The sequence below is a fragment of the Ranitomeya imitator genome, chromosome 6, assembly GCF_032444005.1.
Source record: "Ranitomeya imitator isolate aRanImi1 chromosome 6, aRanImi1.pri, whole genome shotgun sequence".
In the NCBI taxonomy this organism is placed as follows: domain Eukaryota; kingdom Metazoa; phylum Chordata; class Amphibia; order Anura; family Dendrobatidae; genus Ranitomeya; species Ranitomeya imitator.
This window is the reverse complement of record NC_091287.1, coordinates 384,963,322-384,981,329: the sequence shown is the minus strand read 5'-3', so window position 1 is coordinate 384,981,329 and position 18,008 is coordinate 384,963,322. Positions and strand designations below refer to the sequence as shown.

At 42.0% G+C, this 18,008-nt stretch overlaps 1 protein-coding gene across 1 annotated transcript in view; it reads right to left on the bottom strand.

Annotated features, from left to right (window-relative positions):
* The window catches only part of LAMA1 (laminin subunit alpha 1), a 219,718-nt gene that overhangs the window by 135,085 nt on the left and 66,625 nt on the right, over positions 1–18,008 (bottom strand). The window contains exons 4-10 of the mRNA XM_069731077.1: positions 8,247–8,489; positions 5,190–5,369; positions 4,911–5,000; positions 4,331–4,448; positions 4,036–4,214; positions 1,732–1,831; positions 1,062–1,222 (exon numbers count right to left, since the gene is read on the bottom strand). Of these exons, the coding sequence (XP_069587178.1) occupies positions 1,062–1,222; positions 1,732–1,831; positions 4,036–4,214; positions 4,331–4,448; positions 4,911–5,000; positions 5,190–5,369; positions 8,247–8,489 (1,071 nt within the window). The remainder of the gene's footprint in view (positions 1–1,061; positions 1,223–1,731; positions 1,832–4,035; positions 4,215–4,330; positions 4,449–4,910; positions 5,001–5,189; positions 5,370–8,246; positions 8,490–18,008) is intronic.

Below are 18,008 nucleotides of genomic sequence, written 5' to 3'. Positions count from 1 at the left end.
CCACAGCGTCTCCAGACTCTGTCACGTCTGTCACATGTGCTCAGTGTGAACCTGCTTTCATCTGTGAAGAGCACAGGGCACCAGCGGCGAATTTGTCCATCCTGGTGTTCTGTGGCAAATGCCAAGCATCCTGCATGGTTTTGGGTTGTGAGCACAACCCCCATCTGTGGACGTCAGGCACTCAGACCATCCTCACATTTGTGGAATGCTGGAGGTCATTTTGCAGGGCTCTGGCAGTGCTCCTCCTGTTTATCCTTGTACAAAGGCTGAGGCAGTGGTCCTGCTGCTGGGTTGTTGCCCTCCTACGGCCAACTCCACATCTCCTGGTGTACTGGCCTGTTTCCTGGTAGCGCCTCCAGCCTCTGGACACTACGCTGACAGACACAGCAAACCTTCTTGCCACAGCTCGAATTGATGTGCCATCCTGGATGAGCTGGCCTACCTGAGCCACTTGTGTGGGTTGTAGAGTCCGTCTCATGCTACCACGAGAGTGAAAGCACAACCAACATTCAAAAGTGACCAAAACATCAGCCAGCAAGCATTGGTACTGAGATGTGGTCTGTGGTCCCCACCTGCAGATCCACTCCTTTATTGAGTGTGTCTTGATAATTGCCAATAATTTCCATCTGTTGTCTGTTACATTTGCACAGCAGCATGTGAAATTGATTGTCAAACAGTGTTGCTTCCTAAGTGGACAGTTTGATTTCACAGAAATTTACTTGGAGTTATATTCTGTTGTTTAAGCGTTATAGTAGGATGGGTCCAGGATGAGAGACATATTTGTATATACCAGAAAGGAGCCCAAGATGGAGGACATAATGGGGGAGGGGATGCAACTCGTATGTCCTTATGGGATTTAGAATGGTACAAGGGCCCTTACATATGACCAACATGGGGGGAGGAGGTGGCGGGTCAAATACAAATTTTACACTGGGGCCCATTGGACTCTAGTTACACCACTGATGACAATTAAAAGGCTTTACCAAAGAAACCAACTGAGAATAAACAAAATTGTAGAAAAAGGCCTGTTATAAAAACAGTAGTCTGTCATTTACACTCACCTTACATATACACTGTTCTGCACAAGGGTCATCATTCACGCTTCCAATTAGACTGCAGTTGCAGCGCACACAGTGTGGGTATCCCTTGTATCCAAACTCACACTGATCACATTTTGTGCCTGTGTATCCCTCTTTGCACTGGCATTTTCCTGGAAGAACACCTTTATAATGCAAGACACATGGATTACAGTACCATGACAGTATCTGACTCATCTATACTGATAGCTGATAATTGGCCATGCAAGTCAATATGTGGAGTGCAATGTTCCCTGTATATGGCTCCCCAGCTAACTAATATGCACAAGATGCACCAAGGCTCTAATGCTGTTACTATCACTGTCAAATCACAATAGAATGATGCATATAGCTTGGAGACTTTAACCATCTCTTTAACATTTAATATTCAATGCAGCATTGCACCATCTGTCATACTTGAAGTGGCTTTTTTAACGATTTTCCATGAAAATATTGAGTTACCACTGATGACTGCGACTGAAATATTCCTGAACCTCTATATATTCTCTAACAAGACAAAGATAAATTGTGAGTACAGTCAACATGAAGACTTCACATGACACATTTAAACACATACCAATCAATGAAATATGACAATGTCCATTTGTTTACAGCACAAGAACGTATAAAAAATGGTCATAGAGTAATATCATACCTGGTTTGGCATGCTTATCATCAACCACACAGCTAGGACTAACCGATCCAAAGGAGTCGCACTCGCAAGGATGGCAAGGATGATCTGCGTAAGGTGACACCTGTTGGGGCAAATCGGCAACCGTAAAATATATGTGTAAAAAGGCGTGGAAGTCTTCTTGCCAATGGGAAGGGTCTCATATTGTTTGAAGTATAGCTCATGGTGTTACACAATAGCTTTACTGAGTCCTATTGGGTTAGCTGCCTATATTTTTCCCTTTCTCCCTTTTCACTACAATTCAAAGACCCTCTATTAACCCTGCTGTTGTCTTCGGTCTGGGGAGACCGATTTTGAACTTTGGTATTTTTTGGGGTGATCATGATGCGGTTCTGAAACTTGTGGTTGATTGACTTAAATGAGGATGGATCGGTCGGCCACGGGTTTCAGAGCCGCATCTTGAATATTTTAAAGAATATTGAAGTTCAAGGTCGGTCATTTTTGACCGAAGACAACAGCAGGGTTAAATTGTAGGTCATTGGATGGGATTAAATATCATGTCTGTGGAAATAGCTTTAGGTGACATGTTTAACCATTAACCTATCTGCTGGTATATTAGCCAATGGTAGCTTGCATCCCTAAACAGGGGTGTACTTCCACTAGGCACTAGAGGTCCAGTGCATAGGGTGGCGCATCACAAGGTAGGGGAGTGCCAACTTTTACTAATAAAATAATTATGATTTTTTTTTCTTCATTAGCCATTTACTGCCCCTGGACTTCCAAGTAAAATGGATACCTGTCCAGAAGAGGGAGCGGTGAATGCACAGACGGCACGACAGGAGGGAGGGAGACAAAAAAATACTCCCTTTTCTTTTCTGTTGGCAAGACATCTCTGATTGGTAGATTCTGCATGTTGCTCCTCCAATCAGAACAACCAGCAGGCGCTAGCAGGAGAAGATAAGAATGCGCTTAACCAATTACATGAGCTCTTCTTATCAAATTTTTCTGAAATGTCCCCGACAACTTTTGGCATCAGAAATCAACTGGAGATCCATTCTACCATAGGAGATGTACAGGAGCCAGAGGAGATGATTACTATATTCTCAACTTGACTAGAGGTTGGGGCAAAGGGGGTGTGGAGGCTACAGTCACCATACACAACCCTCAGAAATGTCAGTGGGAGATATTACACTTTTAGGCTATGTGCACACTTTGCGGATTCCATTGCGGATTTTTCCGCAGCGGAATTCCAAAATCCGCAGTGAAAACCCGACGCGGTTTTTACTGCGGATTTATCGCGGTTTTTACTGCGGATTCTTATGCGGATTTTCATCTGCATTTTCCTATTGCAGCAGGTGAAAATCCGCAGTAAAGAAGTGACATGCTGCGGAATGTAATCCGCAGCGTTTCCGCGCATTTTTTTCCGCAGCATGTGCACAGCGTTTTTTGTTTCCCATAGGTTTACATTGTACTGTAAACTCATGGGAAAATGCTGCGGATCCGCAGCGGTCAAATCCACAAAGTGTGAACATAGCCTTAAAGGAGTTAGTGGAGGGCACATGCTGTCATACAAAATCTTTGGGGGGTGTACACATTTATAAGGAACCGTTTACAAGGTATATGGCATTACTTGATCTTGGGAACTTTGTGGGCCACTAACTGTAAAGGTCACTATCCACGCATAAATTTATAGAATGCACTTAGGGGGCAACACTATATTTTGGGGTATTTAACTATGAGATAATTTAGAGTAATCATTTTATTTTATTTTTCATAAATCAATAGTACATGTGAAAAATAAGGTAGGGCCTGAAACATCGATTCCAGTGCTGTGTTGCCTATTAGACTGTGTGCTGTCGTTTCTATACAATTAATATTTTATCAAAAGGAGATTATCACTGTGCAGACTACAGTGTATGTGAGCCCTGGTCTGACCACGCCCCCTCTTGTGATAAGCAGCTTACTCGCAGTAGACAATGTACCTAGAGGCTGGTGTGGGCGAGGTTAGCTTTCTGAGCTCTGCTGCATGTAAAAACTCTGTGTCACAACTGCTACACACAGTAAACTAAGTGATACGACCGTGGAATCAAGGTCTCCTTTCTTACATTATGATGCTCTCAGATGAGGTAGCAAAAACCTGCTGACAGATTCCTTTTAAAGTCACTCTGGTCACATCCTTCTAGGTGGTTGATCAGTACAAGAGGTGAACCTTTGACCATATTTTAAGCTTTTATGCACAGTGTTGGCCAAATGATAGTACATGGGCATTTAAAGTATATGCAAATGACCTAATAACAAGGCTGGACATTGTGTGCGCCGTGATCTTACCTCGTGTGGCCTAAAGTAGCCTTCAATACAAGTTTCACAATTGATCCCGGCCGTAAACTGAGTACAGTTCACACAGACTCCTCCCCCAATATATTGGTCGCGAACGTTCAAGCTCATATTGTGATCAGCCACGGTCTGGTCATAGTAACAATCTTCTGCTTTATTATGGCAGTTACACTCTGTACAAAAGAGCAAAATATTATAACGTAAGTACAAACACCACGACTGTATCTCCAATGAAGCCAGCGAACATAAGGATCAAACTCTCTGACCACAGAGGAGAAACTCAACTTACTCTCACATTGATTGCCAATGGAAATGGTGCCAGGTCGCCAAGGATTCTGGTGGTAACCAGGGCAACACTCGTTACAGCTCTCTCCACAAGTGTTACGTTCACACTGACACTGGAGTTTCTGCATGAAAAAAAAAGGAATTAAAAATGAAGCCTCTTTTATATGCGGACTCACAGTCCACACACGGTAAATGAAATCAGTTTTTGTTAGTTAAATTCTATTGAGATTGAAATAATGTTCTCACGTCACCAGGCAAGGAATGTAATGTGACAGGCGCGACACGTAACGCCATCATGTCAGGTCCACAATACTGCCATACACTGTGTACTATATATACATAGAAACATTTGTGTGTGTATACATGTATACATATAAATAAATATACATATATGCAAATATATATACATACACACACATATATTTTATATATACAGTATATACATATATACTGTATGCACTGCCCCTAATTACACCCGTCTGATTGGGCCTTGATAATAAGTCATCAATATTAAGTTAGTGGAAAGCCCCTTTTAAATTAATATTAATAAATATAGACTATCACACTTCCGAACAACGACTTACTTTTGTAACTTCATCCCAAGGGCAGCTACGAGCATGCCCATAACAAATACACATTCCTCCAACCGAAATGTCTTTGACAGAGTAATAGTACTGAAAGATGAAACAAAGCAAAAGGTATTATTTCGAAAAAATATAAAAATAAAAAAGCACTGGATGAGCAAGATACAAACATGGGCCATAAAAGTACTTTATGAAATTTTGCATACTATATTTATTTATTTTAGTCTTGTTTGCTGCCTTGCGTTTAATGCCCAGACCCCAGGTTTCATTTGCACTTACTCTTCTGGTTACTATAGGGTCCACATCTCTCAAGTTCCCATGGCTGAGGGTCATAAGATCTGCGTTTAGAGTTCGAATACGTTGCAGGCGAAGGCGGATGTATCTGGCAGAAGTAAAATCCAGCAAAGTCGGAGAAGGATCATCAGAACTTGGTCTTCCATTGATCAATGAAGTGTGGATCTAGGTTGACGGAGAAAACAGCATTATGGTTACAGTGTGAAGACAAATAGTGTTTAGATGTTGATTCTATGAGATGAAAGAAGTCTTTTTTTTAACCCCAAAACAGCTTTACTCTGGTCTATGGGCTTTGTCTGGTATTGAAGGGCGTACCCATAATACTCAACATAGGAAGCCGATGCTTCCTCTAAAAGAGCTACGTGGAGAATAAGGATCATATTCTAGAAATAGAGGCTCTTTAAGCTAGACCTGGGCAAACTGTGGTCCTCAGGCCACATCCGGCCCTCTGGATCTCCCAGTCTGGCCAGCAGACTGAGACAGCTGGAAGTCTGAAAACAGAGGCCAACGGGCTGCACCATGCACATATAGGAGGGCTATGTGGGGGTTCATACTGTATATAGAGGGATTGTATGTGTGACCATACTGTATATAAGGAGACTGCGTGGGGGCTCATGCTGTATATAGTGAGACTGTGTGGGGGCTCATGCTGTATATAGGGGGACTCTGTGGGGGGGTTAAACTATACTGGGAGGCTATGTGTGGGTTCACTGTATGTAGAGTACTGTGTGGGGAGTCACACTGTATAAAAAGGGACTGTGTAGGGATAATAAACCACTGCATGACCAGCACTACCCTCGCCTACTGTATTCTCACCCATCCCTTGTAGATTGTGAGCCCTCGCGGGCAGGGTCCTCTCTCCTCCTGTACCAGCTATGACTTGTATTGTTTAAGATTATTGTACTTGTTTTTATTATGTATACCCCTCCTCACATGTAAAGTGCCATGGAGTAAATGGCGCTATAACAATAAATAATAATAATACTGTATATTGGGAGAGGCTACATAGGGGGCTAATTCTGCTCAATATTAAATTCTACAATTAATATTAATATAAAATAGTTAGAATTAATATGTTGGTATTAATATTGAGCAGAATTAATTTTAGCCTATTGATTCGGCTGTCCACAACAGTCAAGTTATCTCATGTGACCCCTTCAGGAAATAAATTGCCCACCCACGCTTTAAGCATAAAAATCCATACAATTTTTTTTGTTGCATTTATCAGTTATAATTTTGAGCTGTGGCATAGAGTTTTCAGAATTATAGGATTAAATTAAAACAACATGCAAAAGAAAATAAACGGGACCCACGATTAAGATCTTTAAGAAACCTGTTACAAAGTTTCTGAATTAAAATCCGCAGAAAAACAAATGCAAGAAATCTGCAAACTTAGGACATTCCTTAACAAGTTTTACACCTCCAAACTAGAAATCAAGGTTGTTGCCAAACACTAATAGAAGAACAATTGTGAGAGCATCAAAGCCAAGCACTGACACTTTGATATAGTACCTTAACACCTACACATGACCTCCATGACTACCACCTTAATTGCTCTGTGCTTTCCCCTCAGCAGGAATCTTTCAACACAGGAATATTTACTAATCCAGTCTCTAATAAAGAGAGCATAAATTTAGAGGCGGCCATAAAACATGCCTTATTTGCTGCCGCAGTGCAAGTTTTATGATAGATTCTGTGCCTCTTACGGGGTTACAACATTTCATGGTCGGCTTACGTTATGCCATTATTTTGTACCAAACATCTGTCACGTTGCTAAGAAATCTAGACCCTTTCCGAGGTACTTTCCAAAACTCTTAACGAATATGCAGCAATTTGCAATAGAAAATCTACCCAATTTTTCTATTACAAATCCACAAAAAACTCTGTTGAGCCAAACAATAATAAAGTGAAATAAGCAGTGCTAGATGAACTCATCAGAGATTTTTCTCCTTTTGCAAAGGAAATGTACATGTGACCCTTTTAGATAAATGGCCGTCCATTTAATACATGGCCACTATCTACTCATAGTGTATTTCACTGTTCTGGCTTCTAGAAGGAGATCCAAGCAAGAAACCGCTCTAACATTCAAAACCTTAATAGGACATATGGGCAGAGGTATTCTTCGTGAGACAACATCTTCATGGGATCATTCACCTGGAACCCATACAGCATGAAACGCTAGTAGGTGTGGACCCAAATACGCCAAGGACTTACCCTGGAGGGGCGTAACTAAGTGACTACCAGGTATTCAATAGGGACTCTGATGGTGAGGATAGGCTTTTTTTCGTCGGTAGTCACCAGGTACCACACCAGAGTAGGTCCCAGATCTGCAGCAGCTGACTGGAAGGTCAGAGTCACAGGTACGAGGTACAGAAGGGCAAGACAGGGGTGTAGTCAGACGGTATAACGTCGAGGCAGTATCAGAAAAGGTAGCTGAGGTCAGGAGCGGAGAGGTCAGATAGGACAATAAACAAGCCTTTTGCTGACGAGATACAGACTATGGAGACATGCATAAATGGATGCTAACAGGATAGGCACCAATGTTCTGGCAAGGAGAGGTAGAAGGAGCTGTCTAATAAGGACCCTGCTAGCATGGGATAGGCCAGGGAACCTAATCTCTGCAGGACACAGCAGGGTTTAATTCCTGCAGAAACCTGCCACGCCCCTTAAGTCAAAATGAATGTCACAAGCAGATGCAACAGAGCTGCAAGAATCAGACTCAACAGAGCGGCCTGACGCAAGGAGAAACTATACGGTGACTAGATGGGCGCTAAGGAGGCATGCGACTTACTGCCATGACACAGCAGCACATGAATTCCCTACAGATCCTCCTTAAAGATCTGAAGTCAAAACTTTATTCAGAGACCACTATATAAAGTGAACAATCATTTTTTAGGACAAACAATCTGCTGTAGATTACAATGAAGTTGCCACTGAGATACAGTTTTCAGTGTTTGCCATGAAATTTATTACACAATCTAATTTCAGAATTTCTTGGAAGAGACCAAAAAATACACCATAATAAATGCATTAAAATCCTACCTCTCCATGCTCCAGTGGCACCAGTCTTGAATAATATGATGTGCAGATCACTTCATTATCTCTCTTGTATGTTGGTGGCCCAAGTCTCGGCGTCACATTGTAACGAGTCAGACACTCTGTGTCACTAATTGCATAATATTGCCAGGGCATGAATTCAATCCCATCCAGGGAGCGCTCTAGGATCCAGTTCCCAGGCCTTGGAGAATTTGCAGCTTTAATGATAACATAAGCAACTTGAAAGACCTAAAGAAACCAAAATTACATTAAATACCATGTTTGTAATTTTCTAACTTGTCTTACGTGATATGTTTATTTATACATTTTCAATATTTTTACATTTGGTACAGTTAGGCCAATTTCACACGTTGATGATTTGCAGTGTAGATTCCACACCGCAAATTTGCAGCAAAACAGGTATTAATGGGTTCTTCAAAATCCGAGTCCTGGAAAAAAACTGCACGAAAGAGAAAATATGGTGCGGATTTCAAATGTGCAGCATGCTCATTTATTATGCGGATTTTCATTGCAGTTTTCACCCTATTCACCCTAGCAAACGGAGCAGCGAGAAATCTGTCGCCAAATCCGCAACAAAATCTGCATGTGTTACAGAATTATGGATTCATAGTTATTAAGGTTGCAGGAAGACTTTAAGTCCATCTAGTTCAACCCATAGCCTAACCTAACATGCCCTAACATGTCTGTCACAGATTTCTAAAGAAATCCACAACATAAATTTTCTGTAACATGCAAACATAGCTCAATATATGTGGAAAAAATGATACAATGTGTAAAACAGGTCTATAGTAAATATACCCAATTATTCTCCAATTGTTGAATTGTAAATATATATATTTGCATAAATGTACCAACATGACATCATTGGTTAGCCAACTGATTACCAAGATGTACAGAATAATTAACTAAGTTCACTACGCTAGAGATCAAGAAAATTGTATATATAAGTGCATCTCAATAAATTAGGATTGTCATCAAAAAGTTAATTTATTTCAGTACTTCAATGCAAAAAGTGAAACTTTTAGTCATTACATTACAGAGTAATGTAATTACATTACATTACAAGTCATTACAAACAGAGTGATCTATTTCAAGTGTTTATTTCCGTTAATGTTGATGATTATGGCTTAGAGCCAATGAAAACCCAAAAGTCATTATCTCAGTAAATTAGAATACTTTACAACACCAGCTTGAAAAATGATTTTAAAATCCGAAATGTTGGGCTACTGAAATGTATGTTCAGTTAATGGACTCAATACTTGGTCGGGGCTCTTTTTGCATCAATTACTGCATAAGTGCAGTGTGGCATGGAGGCGATCAGCCTGTAGCACTGCTGAGGTGCTATGGAAGCCTAGATTGCTTTGATAGCAGCAACAGCTCATCTGCATTGTTGGGTCTGGTGTCTCTCATCTTTCTCTAGACAATACCCCATAGATTCTCCATGGGGATAAGTTCAGGTGTGTTTGCTGGCCAATCAAGCACAGTGATACTGTTGTTTTTAAACCAGGTATTGGTACTTTTGGCAGTGTGGACAGGTGCCAAGTCCTGCTGGAGAATTAAATCTCCATCTCCAAAAAGGTTGTCGGCAGAGGGAAGCATGAAGTGCTCTAAAACTTCCTGGTAGACGGCTGCGCTGACTTTGGTCTTGATAAAACACAGTGGACCTACACCAGCAGGTGACATGGCTCCTGAAACCATCACTGATTGTGGAAACTTCACTCTAGACCACAAGCAGCTTGGACTGTGTGCCTCTCCACTCTTCCTCCAGACTCCGGGACCTTGATTTCAAAACGAAATGCAAAATTTACTTTCATCTGAAAACAACAGCTTGGACCACTGAGCAACAGTCCAGTTCTTTTTCTCCTTAGCCCAGGTAAGATGCTTCTGGCATTGTCTATTGGTCATGAGTGGCTTGACACAAGGGATGCAACACTTGTAGCCCATGTCCTGGATACATCTGTGTGTGGTGGCTCTTGAAGCAATGACTCCAGCAGCAGTCCACTCCTTGTGAATCTCCTCCAAATTTTTGAAAGGCCTTTTCTTAACAATCCTTTTAAGGCTACAGTTATCCCGATTGCTTGTGAACCTTTTTCTACCATACTTTTTCCTTCCACTCAACTTTTTATTAATATGCTTGAAACAGCCAGCTTCTTTAGCAATGACCTTTTGTGGTTTACCCTCCTTGTGGAGTGTGTCAATGACTGCCTTCTGGACATCTGACAAGTCACCTGTCTTCACCATGATTGTGGAGCTTACTGAAACAGACTAAGGGACTTTTTTAAAAGCTTAGGAAGTCTTTGCAGGTGTTTCTTGTTAATTATTCTAATTTGCTGAGATAATGAGTTTTGGGTTTTCACTGGCTGCAAGCCATAATCATCAACATTAACAGAAATAAACACTTGAAATAGATCACTCTGTTTTTAACGACTCTATATAATATATGAGTTTCACTTTTTGTACTGAAGAATTGAAATAAATTAACTTTTTGATGATATTCTAATTTATTGAGATGCACCTGTACAGGTAACGGACTGGGGCTGAAATTCAGTCCTGGCATTTGAAACCACACAGGCCCATGTTGTCATCGTCCCCAAGAACCAGATGGGATATATTATTAATATTACCCAGGATATATTTCAAATGATACCCATGGCATGCTGGGTAAGTGACGGAGTCAGTGACTTTGTGCTTCATCACAACTGTTAACAGTATGGGTGTCCTGAGAACATCAATTCTGTTAACAATGTAGCAGACAAAGCAGCCCATGACCAGGCAGGCCCTTCTGGCATTTGCCAGAATTGCCCAATGGCCAGTCCGGCCCTGCACCTGTATATCATTTAGATATGTTAAGTATTGCATTACTCAAAAGAATGAAATTAAAAGAAGGCAATCAGCAATCTGAAAATTGTGATAAATGAATGTGGCTTGAGATTGAAGTTAAACTATTTAGCAGCATTCCCATGTTTCACAGTTGTCCTTTTTTGGGGTACTTGACATAGATCTGAAAGTGGGAGTCATTGTACATTGTGTTTCAAAATGGGCACTTAGGTTATATTCACACATTGCATTTTGCAGAATTGTTCTCTGCAGTCAAAACCTGATCTCTTGTCAGTAAAAAGACTGTAGCTGAACCAAAATGCAGGTTTTGCTGTGTTTTTTTGGCTGCTTTGTTTTTGCTGCGTTTTTGCACTATGGCTATGTTCCCACCATAAACTTTGGCGAGTATTTGATGTTGCAGTTTTTCTGTACTATTTCTGCATATATTAGGCTAAATAGGTTATTTGCATTGTTTTCAAATTATGCAGCACAAAAAAATTTGCCAAAAACAAATTATGGGTACGTAGCCTAAGGCCGGGGTCACACTTGCGAGTGCAATGCGAGAAACTTGTGCGAGTCTCTCACATCAAGCCCCTGCACTGCCGCCGGCGGTTCGGACCTGAGCGTTCTGCTGCATAGAAATACATGCAGCCGCACACTCCGGTCCCGAGTGCCGGCGGCAGTGCCGGGTATTGATGCCAGAGACTCGCACCAGTTTCTCGCATTGCACTCGCAAGTGTGACCCTGGCCTTATTCTCTGCTTTCTATGGGTGAAAAACACTGCAAAAAATGCTGAAAGAATTGACATGCTGTAGATTTAAAAAACGCAGCAGTAAACAAAAGAAAAGAAATGTGTGCATGAGATTTCTGAAATCTCAGAGTTTTGCTGGTGCTGTAAACTGCTTTTACGCAGGACTCATGCGCAGCTGTGCGGATATGAAAGGAAAAAGTACGCAGCCCTACGCAGGGCTGCCGAACGCAAATGTGAACTTAGTCTTAGGCTGCCGTCACACTATCAGTATTCGGTCAGTATTTTACCTCAGTATTTGTAGCCAAAACCAGGAGTGGGTGATAAATGCAGAAGTGGTGCATATGTTTCTATTATACTTTTCCTCTAATTGTTCCACTCCTGGTTTTGGCTTACAAATACTGATGTAAAATACTGACCAAATACTGAACGTGTGACGGCAGCCTAATACTCATATTACTCATATGCTATTCAGAATATTACTCTAAGGGCGCACTCACACTGGCAAGTAGCGTCTGACGATTCTCTCATGTGATCCTCGGTTCAAACTCTGCTGCGAGCGTGAGCCGAGTGTCATTGACTGTGATCAGATTCTCTTGCATGCAAGAATCAGATCACAGGTGCAGAGAAGATGAAGAACTTAATTTCTCCTTCCTTTTCATTGTGTGAGTCGGCGTTAATCGGACTGCACTCGGATGAAATCTGAGTTCAGTCCGATCTTTTGCACCCATAAGACTTTGGAGCGAGTGCTATCCGATGAAACAACGGAAAATGCTCGTCCGAGTTATACGCTGGTTACTCGCCAGTGTGAGCGGGCCCTAACAGTTCTCATATTGTTAATGCATCAGGATATTTCACTTGCTTTAGTTGCAATTCACGGTCACAGATTCTACACTAGGTAAACAATGCTTTGGGGTTTATTCAGTTTTCTACAGAACTCTCTACAATGTGCGCATAGGTCAAGTTATTGTAGCAGTCCTATGGATACTAAACAAATAATTTGGAGAACCCACTGATACTTGATTTTCGAGATCCATCTTTGTCCATATTTCAATCTGTTCTAGCTAATCTCCTTTGCACACCTGAGGTCAATGTACAATATGGCACTTGTACTGAACCTTTATCTCTGTGCTGCCAGTGTTTTTACCGGTGGGCAGAGTACTGTACTCTCCGAAACATCACACAAGATTTCAGTAGACATGCCAGATACTATTCAATTCAGAGCAACTTCCTCCTGTACATTAAACTTAGAACTCGTCCAGACAAGTGTATATCCAGTCAGTTTACTGTCCATGTGCTCAACAGATTGCACATTCAATCACAAAAATTGTCCAAATCAATAAAAAAAAACGCTTAATGCTTTATGATAAACTTTATGGTTGTGCCACTCTAGCACTAGTGAGCAAAATGCACTCTCTTCTATATCTTTTGACCTCCAGATAATAAGATATTGTTTATAAGATTTTGTTTATGAGCAGGGGCGTTACGACCGCGGGTCAGGGGCCCACCAATGCCATCTGAAACTTCAACTGGACGTGCATCCTGAGACGCACATCCAGGTGGCATGTATTGGGGCACACAGACACATCGGGTCCACACACCACAATACACAATGCCGGTCAATCAGAGGCCAGCAGCTGTAGTCAGCGTGCATGTGATGGGGCTTCACAAGAGGACGCCATGTGGTGGAGAACAAATGGAATTTATTTTTACATCAGTGGTCTTACTTGTATATGGATGACTATGTGGTGCATTATACTTTATGGATAACTAAGCGGGTGCATTATACTTTATGGATGACTATGGGGTGCATTATACTTTATGGATAACTAAGCGGGTGCATTATACTTTATGGATAACTAAGCGAGTGCATTATACTTTATGGATGACTATGGGGTGCATTATACTTTATGGATGGCTATGGGTTTAATTACACTTTATAAATGACTATGGGTTGCATTATACTTTATGGATAACTAAGCGGGTGCATTATAATTTATGGATGGCTATGGGTTGCATTATACTTTATGGATAACTAAGCGGGTGCATTATACTTTATGGATAACTAAGCGGGTGCATTATACTTTATGGATAACTAAGCGAGTGCATTATACTTTATGGATGACTATGGGGTGCATTATACTTTATGATGACTATGGGGTGCATTATACTTTATGGATAACTAAGCGGGTGCATTATAATTTATGGATGACTATGGGGTGCATTATACTTTATGATGACTATGGGGTGCATTATACTTTATGATGACTATGGGGTGCATTATACTTTATGGATAACTAAGCGGGTGCATTATAATTTATGGATGGCTATGGGTTGCATTATACTTTATGGATAACTAAGCGGGTGCATTATACTTTATGGATAACTAAGCGAGTGCATTATACTTTATGGATGACTATGGGGTGCATTATACTTTATGATGACTATGGGGTGCATTATACTTTATGGATGACTATGGGGTGCATTATACTTTATGATGACTATGGGGTGCATTATACTTTATGATGACTATGGGGTGCATTATACTTTATGGATGACTAAGGTGGTGCATTATACTTTATGGATAACTAAGCGAGTGCATTATACTTTATGAATGACTATGGGGGTGCATTATACTTTATGAATGACTATGGGGGTGCATTATACTTTATGGATGACTAAGGTGGTGTATCATACTTTATGGATGGCTATGGGTTGCATTATACTTTATGGATGACTAAGGTGGTGCATTATACTTTATGGATAACTAAGCGAGTGCATTATACTTTATGAATGACTATGGGGGTGCATTATACTTTATGAATGACTATGGGGGTGCATTATACTTTATGAATGACTATGGGGGTGCATTATACTTGGTGGATGACTATTGGGGGTGCATTATATTTTATGAATGACTATGGGGTGCATTATACTATATGGATGACTATGGACTGTGCATTATACTACATGCATGACTATGGGCTGTGCATTTTATGTTATGGAAGACTATGTATTAGAAAGCCAATTAGTCGCTTTGAAATCGGTGGGTTTGGCAAACATTATTCAATCATATATGGCTTCATATAAATTAGAATTTCTGTGACTTAATACATATGGAATATAATGCATAGCAGTGCTAGCAAGAAAGCTTGTACACAAGACAACAAAAAGAACACAGAGGATTTAAGTAGAAGTGTCTTCTTCCAGATGACCGCAGTTGCAGTATAATGAGCAACACTCCTGGATCTCTTGAAATTGCTAAAATATCACTGTGTGATTGAAAGGTAGAGGCTGGTTTGAAGAACACGTTGTGGCAACAAGGGGGTTGTGATGATGCTGCTGAGTTTTATATGTGTTATTTGTGTGATAAAAATTAATGTTATATTTTATCCCTATGGCCGGTGTTGTATGTTCGGTTCTCCTACAGGCTATGCCTATGGCCGTCCCTGGGAATGCGGGAGGTCTGTCCATTAAAGGGACCATACACCATACAGTTGATAGGGATATAGTACAGTTTGCATTCACTAGGGATCAGATAGTTAATAGAGTTGGGATTAGTTTGGGATGGGTTAGATCCGGTTTTAAGGTACCTTCACACATAACGATATTGTTAACGATATCGTTGCTATTTGTGACGTAGCAACAATATCGTTAATGAAATCGTTATGTGTGACAGCGACCAACGATCAGGCCCCTGCTGGGAGATCGTTGGTCGCTGAATAAAGTCCAGAACTTTATTTGGTCGCTGGACTCCTGCTGACATCGCTGTATCGGCGTGTGTGACACCGATCCAGCGATGTCTTCACTGGTAACCAGGGTAAACATCGGATAACTAAGCGCAGGGCCGCGCTTAGTAACCCGATGTTTACCCTGGTTACCATGCTAAAAGTAAAAAAAAACAAACACTAGATACTTACCTACCGCTGTCTGTCCTCCAGCGCTGTGCTCTGCTCTCCTCCTGTACTGGCTGTGAGCCGGAAAGCAGAGCGGTGACGTCACCGCTCTGCTTTCCGGCTCACAGCCAGTACAGGAGGAGAGCAGAGAAGCAGAGCGCAGCGCTGGAGGACAGACAGCGGTAGGTAAGTATGTAGTGTTTGTTTTTTTTTACTTTTAGCATGGTAACCAGGGTAAACATCGGGTTACTAAGCACGGCCCTGCGCTTAGTTACCCGATGTTTACCCTGGTTACCGGCATCGTTGGTCGCTGGAGAGCGGTCTGTGTGACAGCTCTCCAGCGACCAAACAGCGACGCTGCAGAGATCCGGATCGTTGTCGGTATCGCTGCAGCGTCGCTAAGTGTGAAGGGGCCTTTATAGAAAATGTTTCCAGGTTACAGTGAGTGAAGTAAGGGCTGTCACACAGTCTAGTCATAGTCTAGGACTCATCAGGTGATCAAGTGCAAGCCTGGGGAGTGGAGAGCAAGGCTAAACATAACAGATTTAGCAGGTTCTAGTGCAGCTTAGGCTACTTTCACACTAGCGCCGTACGACGCACGTCGCAATGCGTCGTTTTGGAGATAAAAACGCATCCTGCAAAGTTGTCTGCAGGATGCATTTTTTCCCCATAGACTAACATTAGCAACGCATTTCCACACGTCGCAACCATCGTGTGACGGTTGCATCGTGTTGTGGCGGATCGGCGGAACAAAAAAACGTTGCTTGCAACGTTTTTTTGTGCATCGTGTCCGCCATTTCCGACCGTGCATGCGCGTCCGGAACTCCACCCCCTCCTGCCCGTAACTCACAATGGGGCAGCGGATGCGTTGTAATAATGCATCCGCTGCCCCCGTTGTGCTGCGTTGTCACAGGTACGTCGCTAGTGTGAAAGTAGCCTAAGCTGTAGCAGAAGAGAACGGGTCCGGTCAGTATTAGTTTCCTAAAGGAATGAGGACACAGCTTTGGTCACGTCTGGACGCAAAACAGTCTTGGCGTCCAGACTTGAATCTAAGGTTCGGAGAGGAATAGAGTGTCATACCTCTGTCTCCCTGATGAGGAAGATGTCAGCCGGGTTGCAGAGTGAGGTAAAGATAGTGGTTCTCAGGACAAGCCCGGGAAGATGAAGAAAATAAGGAGCGTGGGGAAAGTAAACAAGGAAAAAGAAGAAACCGGAAAAGAGTTAACTACCTTAGAGGTGAACAAGATGAGGGACTTGAACTCCAGATCATGAAAAAGTCTGAATTTTTTTTTAAATATTATTTTTATGCAGAACAATGCTCCATCACATGCATCAAATGCTAGCCAGTAAAGACCTTAAAGATGAAATAATAATTACATAGCCCCCTCCTCAACTGACCCTGACCTAAACCTTACTGAGAACTTGTGGGTCCTTTTTAAATGGGAGATAAACAGCAAAGAAAAAAGTACACCTCTCTGAACAGTGTCTAGAAGGCTGTAGTTGGTGCTGTCCAAAAAGTCGATTGTTAAGAGATTAAGAAAAAGACAGACTCCATGGATGGAAGGCTTACGACCATTAATGAAAAGAAAGGTGGCTATATTGGACTGCTATTGTTTTTGAAATGTCAGAAATGTATTGGTGGATATGCGCATGTAATGTACTGTGAGTGAATTAATATACTCACCTAGGTGGCTCACCAAGTATGACCTCGGGTGCATGGTGGCTGATGATACCGTGATCCAAAGAGGGATAAAGAAGGCAGAATCAGGAGTTACTCCAGGACTGACCTCGGGTAGGTGACAGCTGACCCCCAAGGGACAGGAAGCAGAAATGTCCAGGAACGGTAGATTTGGCTAGTGTTGGCTGGCATAGTGTCTCGCACAACAGACACACAGGCAGGCAGGTACTGGCAAGCAAAACTGGTATTTTGGCAGACAGGTGTTGGCAGACACGGCTGATAGACAGGCAGGTGTACATGGATACAAGCTCTGGGACCTGAGAACTAGCAAGCGTGCTTTAGAAACAGATTAACAATGATGCACAGGTACCTTCCATCAGGTCTGGGGACACTTTAGGATGGTGCACACTGTCCCTTTAAGAAGGCGGGACCATGTGCATGCCCTAAACACAGTGCCCAGGGATCTGCGAGCCACGTGCAGACCCTGGGCATCAGCAGCAGGAGAAAGAGGAGGGAGTGCGGGGAGCAGGGCAGCGTCCAAGGACCCAAATGCTACCCTTTTTAACATATATACGAAACACATTTTATTACATAATAGGTATTTAAAA